The 15,845-nt window shown below is 37.7% G+C and overlaps 1 protein-coding gene across 5 annotated transcripts in view; it reads left to right on the top strand.

The window, feature by feature from the left end:
- Positions 1 to 15,845, top strand: part of cacna2d3a (calcium channel, voltage-dependent, alpha 2/delta subunit 3a) — a 782,368-nt gene that overhangs the window by 250,129 nt on the left and 516,394 nt on the right. For all 5 annotated transcript variants that reach the window (XM_073072214.1, XM_073072211.1, XM_073072212.1 and 2 more), the window contains exon 4: positions 3,277 to 3,336. In XM_073072214.1, coding sequence (XP_072928315.1) covers positions 3,277 to 3,336 — 60 coding nt within the window. The remainder of the gene's footprint in view (positions 1 to 3,276; positions 3,337 to 15,845) is intronic.

A 15,845-nucleotide genomic window follows, 5' to 3' on the forward strand; every position in this document is an offset into this window, starting at 1 on the left:
TCCTGTACGTCTCTTTACCTTGCAATCTCACGTATGTTTCATAAAGACATCTCTCCCTCAAGGGTGGCCATAAAAACTATTGCAAAAATGCAAGTAAGGATAACAATCATGTGACAGTGATCATGCTTTGTGGATCAGGCATAATTAATACCAACAATATAATAACTACTGCATGAGTTTAATTGTTTTAAGATCACCTGGGTCTTTCTACAATGATTCTATGACTTTGAAGGTGAAAGCAGCAATTAATGTGTGGACAGCCAAGGTTTTGCCTGCAAACGTGACCTTAGTGATATTTCTAGATGAGGCAGGGACCATTTCATTGTGATTTATTGCTGCATGACCAAACGTGTTATTGGCATTCTGTTAGAACATATTTCAAAACTGCAATTGGAAATTTCTATACATTAAAGGGATTCAGGAAAGCAAGACATCCTTGTAAGGCTACTTTCATGTTCCAGCCTTGAAGCTGAGTGTCAATTTCCGAACACCATTGCTGCAGTACACCCTGTGTGGTTCTGGAGGGCAACTCCCTTTTTCTTTGAGGATGTTTTGGCATTCTTGATGACCATGAGAACCTCTGACCTTAGAATAGTCAGGCTGCTGTCCAGGGCCAACTAAAGGGACAAGACTAGGGTAGCTGTCAATGGGACATTGCTGGGAGGTGAACTAGTACCCATTGGGAGCGTGTCAATGTGTTGAACCCAGAAAGCCAGGCAACTTACCAGGGGATTGGGTAAAGAGTGAAAAGCCACCTGCTGGCATTCTGGCTGCTGCATCATTGTTTCCGGCTCCAGAACTGGGGCTGACTTGGCTGACAGACCCTACTGCCCCAGCTGAGTTCACTCCTCAGACTCAGGTCACAACCATTTACCAGCAAGGCTCTTGCTGATAGTGAGAAATGGTGTGAGGAGTGGTGAGGCATTTTTGCCGCTGCAGGAGAGAGATGAGTCCTCACACGCTACGTCTCTGCTCCTATAGGCATGTAGAACCTCTGCCACGAGGGGCAGCATTCTGCTGATGTGCGGCATCTCCTTGTCCATGGGGAGATGTGAACTATTTATGGGTAGCAGGCCCATCTCCAATGATGAGTGGTCGTTCGCTGAGGATGTACAACGGCTCTCTCGTGGCTGATCATTGTTCTTTCTGAGTAAGAAGCTGCTCCCATATACTGTAGCTGAGTTTGTCAAGCCAGATTAGATGAGAATGCACAGACAGTGAGAATTTGGTTGATTTCTGTCTGTGCTTCCATCACAACTACCATTGGAACAAGCAGGCAATCTGGAGTGGGTTGTTAAAAGCCTTTGTAAAGCAGAGTGTTTGGCTCCACATAACCTTCTTGGAGAGTATGGATGTGGGCTCTTCAGATTATATCCATTTTAAAGAGGGCATGAAACTCTTCCATCAAGGTTCTCATCTGATTTCTCTGAGGCTGGGCAGATTGTGTACCTATCTCAATTTCTCCTGCCTCATAAGCCACCCTACATTCATTACGCCAGATGCCAGACCGTGAGCTAAGAGGATCTGCTTTCTCACCTGGTGACGTTGGTCACTTTGGCTTGATATGCTCACTGAGGTGATACAGTGGGGCACCAAGCATGGTGATGCACTGAGTTCCCCCTCCTCTTCCTCATCATCATCACCTACACCATAATTATCATCATCATCACCACCATCATCATTACCATCACCATCATCATCAACATTATCATCATCACCATCATCATGACCACCATCATCTTTTTCCTCCTCCCAACTCTATGGTTACTCTGTTCCATGTTCTCCTTTTCTAAAACAATGTTCACAAACTTGCCTGAAAGATTGTGGAAGGCATGTGGATAGAAGGTTGTTTGGAGCTTGATGGGGCTTTTGACCACAATATTGAGGTTATGCCGGGGGGATGGGTTTGGCTGTGTGGTGTTGATGAAATTCAGAGAGTGGGGAGATCTTGAAAACTTGAAATACTTTATCCCACTTTGTGGGATTTTCATTCCTAGTCCAAACCACTGTTGTCACCTCCTCCCATGTTTTTCCTATTGTTGCTCTGGAATGCCTTTCCCTTTGCATTCAAGTCATCTCCCCAGAACTCAGTTTCACAAGTAAGGACTGCTACATTATGCTGGGTGAATTGTGGCTAATGTATTATTAAGGGTGAGGACCTTTTGTGTTTGATGCATAGGAAAGTGCAGACAACTGCACAATATCACATGAAGTTCTGGACCAAAACATTCTTGTTTCATTTCCTGTTTCTGGCTGTATTCTTGTTTTCTGGTTTATTTTTGTGGGCTGATTGGGCATTATTGTGGTTTAGCTACAGCAAAACATGGATGCAATCCAATTTCCAGATACTTGAGTTTTCTAGTTCTAGGAGAAGTGCCGCAATGACGCCCAAACTTAACCAAGAAATTTAGTTTCCAGGCATCCTCTGGCAAAGTTGAAGTAATTAACAACAGGGCTTTGTGTGTATTAGCAAAGCTGCTGCTGATTGTGCAAGTAGGAGGATATAATGTTGTAAGTTTTGCATGATGTGATTGAAAACATGAAATCATTAAAATGGGAATGTCTAGTGTGCATACAGAATGCTTCACAGAAGCACAATCACTCTGTAAGAAGTAAATGTAACTGTGTTCACTCCACAAAGAATAGGTATAATGCGACCAATTTACCGACCCCCAACTTGTACCTTCACTCAGTCCCTTCACAGTTGTGCTGTCCTTTACCTGCTGTCGATCTTGCTGCCATAACATTCAGAATTCCACTGACACTGCTTGGATGGCAGCATTGCATCCAGTAGTCCTTTGAGGAGTGCTCCCCAGTTAGTCCTGAAAGTTTTGTTGCCTTTTCAAACCTGAAAATAATTTAAAAACATTCAAAATATGTAAAATTCTAAAAATTAATAAAAATTCTGAAATAAAAATTTTAAAACGTACATGAATCAATAGGAAACCATTATTCACAATTAGTGACATAAAACCATAGCAAAATAATTAAAACAAAGTAACTTCCCTTAACCTTTATCTCGTGATCCATTCCTCATAATCTTGGATCTCATCATATTGTGATATTGGGCAATTTCACTAACATTGGGCCCCATTGCTTATCGCTTGGGACCCAGTGGAACAGTAAGTTAACAAATTACATTTCAGAAATTCAAGATTTCTGGGTGCATGCACAAAGATTATGATTAGTAATAAATAAATGATATACAGAATGTGAATAGCCAATAGTATTGCAATTAACTTACTTAACTTCATTGGATTTTGTCTTTTTTTACAGCGCCTTGTTGAAGCTGCTGAAAATGCTCATTTGCAGCATGAATATAATTCAGATTTGGAGGTAAGCAAATAGTTGTTTAGCAATGTGTAAGTCCTAGAACATATAATGAAGAATTAGACATGTAATACAGTGATTGTAAGAGTTGGAAAACTGCTCATGTTCTGCTACTTCCCTGTGAGTGACTGGGAACACTAATATTAATTAATTATTCTGAAGAATAATTAGAAAAATATCATGTGAAATCACTCTCCTCAAATACTCATCGAATTATATAGCATAGAGACAGGCCCTTCAGTCCAACTCATCCATGTTGACCAACATACCTGTCTGAGTTAGTCCCAATTGCCTGGGTTTAGCTAAATCTCTAAATCTTTTCTGTCCATGTACCAGTCCAAATTTATTTCTAGCAAAGTAATTGCAACATCATAATCTCAACATAACTTAATTTTTGAAATGAATCAAATATTTGTCATTATCATTAAAAGATCGCTCCCTACTTGTACATAGTTCTTTCCTTTTGCTTGTTTTTTCTTTCCACTCTTTTCTATAAGTGTATACCTCAGATAAATACTTTGTGGAGATTTGTGATATATATGATTATATGATATATATGTACAATGTCTGAAATACATCTTATGGAAATGTTTGTTTGATGATGAACTTCAATAAAAAATAAATTACAAAAAAAAGTAAATTTTTTGAAAACCTTAGCTATTGTTAGATTAAATAGCATTTTGATATATCACACAATTCTTTTTAAATTAGTGGAGTTCTATAAAATGTTGAACTTGCTATAAACTAAAAGTTTTAATAAGAAAATCCACTATCAGGAAAAAAATAATTGTCCAATACTAACACAGAAAATGTTGGAAAGGCTCAGCAAGTCAGGGAACATCAGTAAGGAGAGAAACTATCAACTTTTGGGTTCACCATCTTTCTTCAAAACTGGAAAAGTTTTACATTGTAGCAAGGGGAAGAAGTTCAAAGAAGAGAATGCCCTTGAAATGGTGGGCACAAAAGTAAAGGTAATAATTACTTTAAAAATGGCAATTATGGATAGAAGAGACAAGTTAAAACAAGAAGGTTCATTCACATCTGTGGAGGGAGATCCTGTTGAGTGTTTAATATTTCAGTAATATTAAGTAATATTATAAATATATTTTGGGTTAAACATTCTTGTTCATTTAAATATTTCATTATGGGTTATATGTAAAAGTATGTGAATGGCAACATCATCACACCACCAAATCATGCGTGCATGTCTTGCTAAAAGTAAAAACAAAACTAAGATGTGCATTCCCAGCTCCATGTATCCTTTCATGTTTTGGAGGTATAAAACAGAACAATGGTGTCGAGGTACTTTTAAAACAAACTCGAGATGCCTACAGTATTCAAGTTCAATGAGACGTTCAAGTGAGACTACCTGTTCAAGTTCTGTGAGACGTTTGAGACTTTAAAAAGCGCGGCTAGACATTTGAGTTAAAAATAAGCAGTGAGGCATGTGCTTTTTCGGAAAGGGATGGAAACGGTCAAGTTAAAATTAAGGCAGAAAGCTGACAAATTTACAGTATGAATACTAGGTGATAATAATCATAAATAAAAAATGCAGAAATGGCTGGTTACATCAGAAAGATAGATTGATTGGCTTGCACAAGAGATAATTGGGTATTGTGTACTGAGCGAATTGAACAGTATTATGAAGCAAATTAAATAGCCAATGAGAAGTGAGTGCCAGTTTTGCTGAGTGCATTGGATTTAAAAGCATACAGTTTGCTTAGAAGTTTAACTGCTCCAACCAAACCAGTAGAAATGAGTTTTGCTATTATCGTGGAAGTAATGCAGGAACATTTAGAACCAAAACCATTGTTGATTACAGGACACTTTAGGTGTCATAAGTGGAATCAAAAGAAAGGGGAATCTATTTCAGCATATGTGACTGAACTGAAGAAGTTGTCTGAGTATTGTCAGTTCAGTAATGAGCTTAATGATGCACTGATTTATTTTGGGGAATCTTACAAGAAAGCATTAAAAATGGCTCTTAACTGAAGCACATCTTACATTTAAAAGAGCAATTGAAATAGCTGTATCAATAGTAACAGCAGACAGGGATGCATTGAGTTGCAGTCAGGAATGAAAGTGAGCATGGACAAATTTGCAGTGTCTAAAGAGAAACCAGCCTGGCTGAACAAATCATGTTACTGTTGTGGGAGGAGCTCACGCACACCAGGCCAAAGCTGGTTTAAAGGAGAAACTTGCAGAAAATGCAACAAAGTTGGGCACATACAAAGGGCATGTTCAGCAGACAAAAATAAATGGATTACCCAGGGAAGAGAAAAAGCTGAAATGTCAAGTTGCAGTTTCAAAAAGGACACTAATCGACTGTACTTCCTTAGAAGGTTGGCGTCATTCAATGTTTGTAGTGAGATGTTGAAGATGTTCTATAGGTCAGTTGTGGAGAGCGCCCTCTTCTTTGAGGTGGCATGTTGGGGAGGCAGCATTAAGAAGAGGGACGCCTCACGTCTTAATAAGCTGGTAAGGAAGGCGGGCTCTGTCGTGGGCAAAGTACTGGAGAGTATAACATCGGTAGCAGAGCGAAGGGCGCTGAGTAGGCTACGGTCAATTATGGAAAACCCTGAACATCCTCTACATAGCACCATCCAGAGATAGAGAAGCAGTTTCAGCGACAGGTTGCTATCGATGCAATGCTCCTCAGACAGGATGAAGAGATCAATACTCCCCAATGCCATTCAGCTTTACAATTCAACCGCCAGGAGTAAGATATGTTAAAGTGCTGGGGTTAGGACTCAATGTATTTAAGTAAACTACTTAAGAACTTTTTAAAAGCTATTATTAATGCTTTTTGAGAGGGTGATTTTAGATGCATATCATATTTTTACTGAGTTAAGTATTGTATGTAATTAGTTTTGCTACAATAAGTGTATGGGACATTGGAAAAAATGTTGAATTTCCCCATGGGGATGAAAAAAGTATCTATCTATCTAATCTGCATGCTGTTGATGAAAAATCTGATAATGAAGAGAGTGACACAGGACTGGATAGCTTTGAGATTTATGATGTGAAAAAACTAACAATTGAAAAGCAATATAGCTTACACCAGATAGAAACCAATGGGAAATTAATTAAAGTGGAATTGGACACTGGCTCAGCTGTTTCACTCATTCCACAAAATGTATTTGAATGGCATTTCAAAGATCCTGAACTGAAGCCTACAGATATCCAACTAAGAATTTATACTAGAGAAAAGATAACTCCTGTAAGAATGACATTCATAACAGTGAAATACAGCCAACAATCACATTGGGCTTGTATGTGGTAAAAGCAAGAGGACTGGCATTGCGGGGATATCATTGGCTGAGACAACTATAACTTGATTGGAGGTTCATCTGCTATTTGCATGCCACAATCCTCGCAATAGAATTAACTAAAACCAAATTAAGTGTCACACCCTGGTTAAGACCTTAATGCTAATGTGTAGGCTAGTTCACTTAATGGCTTTCTGTAGAAGCAGTGTGTTCTGCTGGTAGTGTTTGGGTTACCGTTAAAGATAAGGGGTTGTGATGTTCAGCTTAGGAATGTCAAGTCAGCCAAACAGGATGGTGGAATTGGGAGAAGGTTCTAGAGATAGCTGGGCAGAGAAGTTTTGAGATGGACACTGGGGTAGTTGAGGTCATTTCGGAGGGAGATAGAGAGAAGAAGATTGAGAGAACCAGCCGTAGGATTCGATCCAACTGGAATGCGCGATTCAAAAGTCCAAGATGGGAAATTCTACCGGTGACTGGTGAATAGGAGTTGGTGCCATAACACATCCAGCTTTTTGCAAGACCTGAGCTCCAACCTTGAGCAATTAGATTGTTTTAATTATAAAGTGCTCTTTTTGTCTTTCATCTTCTTTCTTCTTTAATAATTTGGTTAAGTAGACATTTCAGAAATATTCTTTATTTATAATTACATGCAACAATACTTACTCAGTATTCTCACAGATTGAGGTACAGGTGGTCGAGACATCCCTACTTCCTGGTTTAGGTGGGACCTGCTCGAGACGTACAGAGTTTGCAAAAGGTGGATTTCTCACCACTGAGCCCAGTGGCTGTTAGTGAGGAGCTAATGAGCTGCATCTCTAGAGACACCAAGTAAAAAGGAGTTTTATAAGAAAGGGACTGGAAGATGCATCAGCAGTGTTCAAGGATAGAATTGGAAAACTCAGTTATATCAAGGGTAAAATAGTGTTAAATGAAAATTTCACACTGAAGTTTTACAAGGCCTGTCCAGTTTTTTTATGTCATCTGTGATTAAGTAGTGAGCTAGATTGCATGGAGGTTGAAAGAATTCTTTTCAAGTTTGAATGGAGCCCGTGGGCAATACCAGTAGTTCCAATAGTCAAGAAGCATTCGTCTGTCAGGATGCATGGTGATTTTAAGGTCACTATCAACCCAATATTGAAAGTAGAGCAATATTCTCTGTCCAGGATAGAGAATATCTCTGCAAACCTTTCTGGTCAAACACACTTCAGCAAAGTGGACTTAGCTGAGGCCTATCTACAGATGGAGCTGGAAGAAGAGTCCAAAGTACTTCTCATCATAACCACTCACAAAGTGCTTTAATGTTCTTTGGAATCGCATCTGCACCTACACTCTGGCAGAAAGCCTGGCTCTGTGTTTCCTTTCAATTAGTTTTATGTTTTGGAGTTACAAAATGCAACATCCTTTTACAAGATTTAAATGTAATTATGTAAATACTTTATTCTTCTGTAAATCGTAAATATACCTTTATGTATACATGTAAATTTTAATTGGTTTTTAAAGAAATTATTACTTTAACAATTGTTGCCTGCATTAATATTGAATATAACATTTTCAGGTTACCATCCATCTTCCTCCCTCTCTCCTCAAAGATGTGACTTATCATTCTGTTCATTATGTTTCTTTTAGCTCTCTGTATTTAACTGCTAGTTTTGACAGCTTTCCTCTCCGATCTATCTTGGATATCCCCTCTGTTTATTGAACACTCTTACCCCTCTCTGTAACCTAAGCCACACTCATTGTCTTACTTATCCAGTTCAGACAAAAAGTTCTTTACCTAAAAAATCAAGCCCCTATTTGTCTTTACAAGGATGCTGAGTGCTTCTGGCAATTTCTATTTTTTCTTGGATTTCCTGCATCACAGCTCCTTAGTTCCAATTACTAAGTGTTTAGTTATTGGCTACCAAAAAAAGAGATATATTTAAAATGTACCATTTTTTACCAGTTAAATCCAAGTTTTCTTGGAGGAAGGAGTCTGTTCTAATAATAGTTCTAAGATTTGTATTTTTATATGAGTATAAACTTCTTGGATAGTCAAATGGCAGCGATCTATATTTAAAGGTAAGATTCATAGTCATTATGAAATAGTCATGGATAAGAAACATTTTTGTACAAAATAACTAACAAAAACATTCCGCTGTAATTTTTCAGTACAGAATTTGGAAAAAAAAACCTGTTTATTTTCAGGCTAATTGTGAATTAAGGCAAACAAAAAAAATTACTTTACAGAAGATACAATTTAAGTTGTAATTTTTCCTCTGAGAATGTTTCCTGAATAACTCTTGTTGCACGTAAAATTGCTTGGCATATTATCTACTCACAGAGCAGGTATCTTGCTTAAGATTATTTAGAAGAAGGCACTGTATATGAGAAAAAAGTACTTTTTACATAGAATTACCGTACTACCATTTGGAATAAAAATATAAGTAGACTCCATGGAAATGTAATGGTTAGCGCGATGCTATTATAGCTCAGGGCTTCAGAGTTTGGAGTTCAATTCTGGCATCCTCTGTTTAAAAGTTTGAACTTTTCTTCCCGTGTGTGCATGGGATTTCTGTGGGTGCTCTGGTTTCCTCCCACCATCCAAAAATGTACTGGTTAGAAGGTCATTGTAAATTGTCCTGTGATTAGGCTAAGGTTGAATCAGGGGATTGCTGGGTGGTACAGCTCAAAGGGCCAGAGGGGCTACATCTCCAAATAAAAATAAAAAGTGTAGTGGAAAAGAATTGTATGAAAACCTAAAAAAGTGAAGCAATGTGGAAAGAAGTGGACAATGAATTATTTGTCTTTTTAAAAAGTTGGCACATACTTAGTGGGTCAAATGAATTCCTTCTGTGTTCCTATAATTTTACAATTTAATAGGTTTATGTTTAGTTTACCCATGTGTATTGAAGTAATTGCATGCCTATAAAAAGTTATGTAGAAAGCCACAAACAGGAAAGAAATGGGAGTCTTGAGGCATTAATGAACATATGGCATTAACAGGAAGAGCAAAGGGATCAGTTGAGGATAATATTGTACAAATGCAATATTAGAAGTGGAGAATGATGATGGTCCTGGGTACCATCTAAAAAAGGCCAAGAAAATTAATCCAGAAGAAGGAAAAACTTTTTATTGGTTATTAAATTAACAAAAACATTAGTAAATAAAAATGGTGCACTATTTAAAAACAGTATCTTAGTTTAGATGACATGTTTATTTGAGATTAAACTAGATTATATTACAATTTATTTGAAGCCACTTAAGTGGCTTAAATCACTTGTCTGGCCTTGTTAACTTTGTACAGTTTTATTACTCAATTGGGCCATCTTCTGATGAAGTGCCTCAGATTTGAAATACTAATTGTTTATCTTTCCAAGATACTGCCTGACCTGCTAAGTGTTCCTGGCATTGTCAACCTCCCTCCCCCCACCCTGTTTACATCAATTTACATCCACCATGAGACAGTGACTGGGACAAGTGATATGATGAAGGGTCTCAGCCGAAAACATCGACGGCTTGCTCTTTTCCGGAGTTGCTGCCTGACCTGCTGAGTTCCTACAGCGTTGTGATATGATTTGTATGGAGCTTGTGGTAGACACCAAAACCTATGATTTTGACCTCACAAATGTTTAACTGAAGGAACTGGTAACTTGTCTATGTCTGTCTGTGAAGAAATAATCTGAGAAACAGGAGGGATTGAGTGCAGTGTGGGCCAGTGGAACAAAATGTCACTGTGTACAGTGTCTGGATTATGTCACCACAGGCATTTTCTTCCAGAAGAACAGGATGGGGATTAGATTGTTCTAAATGTATTTATTGATTTAGGAGTCAGAAAAGAACCCATTGTGAATTTGTTTCTGTTGTGGTTGTGATTGGTAAGAGTTGATCCAAGCAGAGGCATTTTCATGGAGAATGGATAGTAGCGAGGGATGGTGTTTTTAATTGTGTCAGAAAGACTAAGAAAGGTTAGCCAGACTAGTAGATCACCACCCAGAAGATGCTACTTTTAACATTTGTTGATGCTATGCGGCTGCAATCACAAGAGCTTAGCAAATTGTTCACTCAATTCTAAATTTGTAGTCTGCTCTGTTGACTATTAGGTTAACCTAGACTACAGCATTTTGCAAACATTTCTGGAAGGCTTAGCAGCAGTTGGAAAATATGTCTCCTAATTTTTCAGTGGTACTTTTGTTTTTTCAGCTCAGTTTTATTCTGACATGTATTTCCCCCTACAGTGCTACATCCAGAACTCACCAATGCCAGTTTCAAGTGGCATTATATAGAGAAATCTAACCACACTGTAAAATTTTGCACTTAGGTATCTCACTCTTTGCGTAGCTTCCGTGATCAATGTTGGGGTGATGCATAATTCTGTTTTAACATCAAAAATAAAGTGCATGGAAGAATTTCAAGGCCACGTCAAAAGTCTGCATTTTTTTAAGGACAAGGGGCATTGATTGTCTTATTGAAAGGGGAGGGAGACTATATAAAGAAAACAAAATCTTTTAGAGGATCAAGCAACATGGGACATAAGGAAGAAAGGTTGGATAAAGAGCAATGTGTGGTCAAGTTGGAATTATGAATTCCCAACAATGTAACATAAGATTAAGTATTGAAAACTCCAAAACTGAGGAAGGGCAATACAAACCTACTCTTTCATAATTATTCCATAATAACCAAACTAATTGAAGAATAATAACTCTTCTTGGACTTCTGGCCAGGTACAGGTATCGAATATAACCAACATTTTGGTGAGAAACTCTGCCATCTTCATTAGGGATGATTTAGAATTTACCTGTTCAATTATAATGTTCATGTGCAGCCACATGATACCATGTGCACTCATATGCAGCATTTTAAATGGCGCAACCAGGCTTTTGAATACACTGTTCATTTTGTTTGAAGTTCTTCTGCAATTAAAATGTGCAGAAATGTTGTCACTAGGAGCCATTTGACTTTTCAACTGTGACAACCCAGCAGAGGGAATGCAGTTTGCTTTACATAACAGGTGCTTTTATTTTTATGGCAAAGAACTCTCATACTTGGAAAGTGCCGGCATTGACAGCGCACTTTATTTGTTTTGCTAACCTTTCAGCTTAACGTTGGGCTTCAGATTGCTCACACCGTGGTTCTTTTCATTTCCTTGCCTGCAGTTTTAGCTAACATTACCTTGCTTCAAATTTTACCCTTTAACTTCTCTGAATATACATCTAATACCCATGCATCTACTTGTACTTTTTCTTTCTATTTTCATCATCATAGCAGTATTCTTTGTTTCCATAAACTATTCAAATTATTTTTAACTTTTCCTGCTACACAATGCCCAGAATTTACTGATACCATTACTTGCTGCACTTTTCCTTCAGCCTCTTTAGCCCAATCACTGTCCTCCCTGGACACGCATTCAGATTCATTAATTTGTCACACGTACATCGAAACATATTATGAAATATGTTGTTTGTGTTAACAATCAACGTCCACTAACGATGTAAGAGTGGGGCAGCCCACAAGTGCCGCCTCACATTCAGATGCCAGCATAACACACCCACAATACTTGGTAATGTAACACAACCAGAACATTACCGGCAACACAACAACAGCAGTGGAACAAGCCGCATTCCCCCTACCACCCACATACACTTTCCTCCAATCCCAGGAGAAGCCATCTTCAGTTTTCCAGCAGAACTGTGGATTTGCAGACTTTGGACTCTGACTTCCTCAATGAACTCCAGAGACTCGCAGTCTTAGGCTTCTGCAGACTTCTAGACCTCCGATCAACTTTCGGCCTCTGATCTTCGGTATCGACCCAATACTTGCCAGTGATGACTCTAGGTGAGGACAGTGAACACTAGGTCACCAACTTCAGATTCCCTGTTGATGGTACCCCAAACACTAGGCCTCAAACTCTGGTCTCGCCAATTCATGTACCCTGGGGGTCATTGGCCCTCATATCTCCTGCCTGCATGGAACTCTGATCCCAGAACCTGCCAACGACTTCAGCCTGACCTCTAATTCCCCACATTCTGTCCCTAAACCCTAACCTGACCCCTAACCCCCTCTTTGTCTGCAAAGCCATCCCTACCAACCAAAAAAAAATTATGCTTGAGTAGTTCTTTTCTTCTTTCAGCTGGTCCTAACAATCTTCTATCTTCCTTACTAAGTTTACCAACAGTTTCATATCTTTTAAACCTTTCATATCAGTTTTAAATACATGAGCCATAAGCTATAAATATGTTGTTAAAATCTTTTGGGTAAATGTTCAGTGAGTAGTATTTTGGAACTTTTCAGCTTTAACAATTCTAAATGTATCTTGTATACAACTTTTCCTATTTTTTTTCACAGCTGCGCGGACCAACCATTGCTCTGAGCAGGAAATTTTTGCATGGCCTGAAAACTACGGGGCACTCTATAAGCAATGAACCACGGGCTAGCAGTTTGCTAACAATGAGCTACCAGTTTCCATTCTGTGTTTATTGTTACAACTTGTTTTTTTTTAATGCATTTTCTACAACACTACAAAAAAAAACCCAAGAACGAAATAGGAAATTAATACAGTGCAAGGTTAAACATACAATGGTAATATAATACAGAATATAATAATTGAAAAAGCACCTAAATTAAAGTCGTGTAAAGTTAGTATCCACCCCCACCCCCGCAAGAAAAAAACTCCAGACCAACCACAGCAAAATGTAGGAAATATAAATCAGAACATTCAAACCCCCAAAACTGTAAAAACAATTAAAAACAGAAGATAATAATGCCTACTACCAAAAAATATTGTTACAACTTGTAACAGGGTTGTAACTTGAAACACTGACAATGTAAATATGTTGAAGCTCTGAAATGTTTCAACGTTAAGCTTGTGGTACATTTATTATTTAGAAAATTTATAGATTATATTCACAATACATAATTACAGGGTATTTCATAATTATATTAACATATTTTCAGAATTATATTAGTATAATTTCAAAATTATATGAACATTATATAAAAGAAAATTCCAGCTGCACAGCAAAAAAGGCTACGTACAGGAGAGTATTTCAGTTACTTTGTGGACACAAATCTATGCAAATTAGAGGGAATAGTGCTTGTCTATGTACATATGCCACTCCCTTACTCATTGAAGCCTCAACCAAACATATATTTTGATTTCTCACAATATTGAGAATTCTGGCTATTACTTTTGCTACTTCCTATAGACTGGTAAATAAATTAATTGTAGAAAAATAACTGCAATGAGACATTCATCTTTTTTTACTTCTGCTGAGGCTCATTCAGAGACAAAATGGAACATCCATTATATTCATTGTAAACACAATAAGTTCCGTATCAAAAAGTGTCATGATGATACTTGGTAATAAACGTAAGAGTTTAATTCCATGTATATCAGTACTTTGACATGAAAATATTTATGCATCATGCTGTGTTATTAACAGAATTAGGTCCAATGTAAAGAAAGGCTATTTCCAAATAATATTCAGAAAAAAATGTCTTAACATAATAAAAACCTTTGTAAATGGTAAATTTAATTGAAATACAAATTTTTGTTATTATTACCTTCCTGTGTCAATAACTTTATTTTGAATGCAGTATAATTCCATGCAAAGCAAACACAAAGTACTACAATCAGAAGTAAATGCTGGATTACTCTACACAATGATGAAGGAACAATGTTCTGAATCTATGGCATGGTGCCAAACTAATAAGCTGTAGCATTATTTCTATCCACAGATGCAGCCTGACCTGAAGAGGATTTTTTTTAAAGTGTTAAAACTATTTATGATGCATGTTAATAATTAGAGAAAGTAGAATAAATTATGGAAGTAGTGAATTGATTGAGAGGAAGCTCTGGATTTTAAGGCTTATAAATTGTAGATAGAAAATGGGGATTGAAAAAGATTGAGAAGTCCTATAGTTTTAGATTCTGGGAAAGAATGAATGAAAGTGGACAAGAGTTAATAGTCACTTTGTCTAGATGATTGATGGAAAATTTAATCAGTAATGGAAAAGAGCTGGGAGCGAGGAAGCCTGAAAACCAGATAAACATCTGGCTGAATGCAAACAGACTGTGCCATGGTCTACAACGAAGAGTGAGCAGATTGAGAGTGAAGTAGAAATTGAGAACACATACACTATGTGCACAGTGCTAAATCCTGTCAGATGTATTGGAGATGTTCAAAGCAGTGACCAATTAATTTCCAGTTTGTCATGAATAATGTTCTAGTTATATATATATCTGTTCACCAAGAAATCTTCAACAGAAAATCATGCTAAAACAAGATGTATATGCTGAACAACCTGAGGACTGGGAGAAATTCAGAGACCAGCAGAGGAGGACAAAGGGCTTAATTAGGAAAGGGAAAAAAGTTTATGAGAGAAAGCTGGCAGGGAACATAAAAACTGACTGTAAAAGCTTTTATAGATACATGAAAAGAAAAAGATTGGTCAAGACAAATGTAGGTCCTTTACAGTCAAAAACAGGTGAATTGATCATAGGGAACAAAGACATGGCAGACCAATTGAATAACTACTTTGGTTCTGTCTTCACTAAGGAGGACATAAATAATCTTCCGGAAATAGTAAGGGATTGAGGGTCTAGTGAGATGGAGGAACTGAGGGAAATACATGTTAGTAGGGAAGTGGTGTTAGGTAAATTGAAGGGATTAAAGGCAGATAAATCCCCAGGGCCAGATGGTCTGAATCCCAGAGTGCTTAAGGAAGTAGTCCAAGAAATAGTGGATGCATTAGTGATAATTTTTCAAAACTCCTTAGATTCTGGATTAGTTCCTGAGGATTGGAGGGTGGCTAATGTAACCCCACTTTTTAAAAAAGGAGGGAGAGAGAAACCGGGGAATTATAGACCAGTTAGACTGACATCGGTGGTGGGGAAAATGCTAGAGTCAGTTATCAAAGATGTGATAACAGCACATTTGGAAAGAGGTGAAATCATCGGACAAAGTCAGCATGGATTTGTGAAAGGAAAATCATGTTTGACGAATCTTATAGAATTTTTTGAAGATGTAACTAGTAGAGTGGATAGGGGCGAGCCAGTGGATGTGGTATATTTAGATTTTCAAAAGACTTTTGAAAGGTCCCACACAGGAGATTAGTGTGCAAACTTAAAGCACACGGTATTAGGGGTATGGTTTTGATGTGGATAGAGAATTGGTTGGCAGACAGGAAGAAAAGAGTGGGTGTAAACGGGACCTTTTCAGAATGGCAGGCAATGACTAGTGGGGTACCGCAAGGCTCAGTGCTGGAACC

The sequence above is a fragment of the Hemitrygon akajei genome, chromosome 19 (genome assembly GCF_048418815.1).
Source record: "Hemitrygon akajei chromosome 19, sHemAka1.3, whole genome shotgun sequence".
NCBI classification, from domain to species: domain Eukaryota; kingdom Metazoa; phylum Chordata; class Chondrichthyes; order Myliobatiformes; family Dasyatidae; genus Hemitrygon; species Hemitrygon akajei.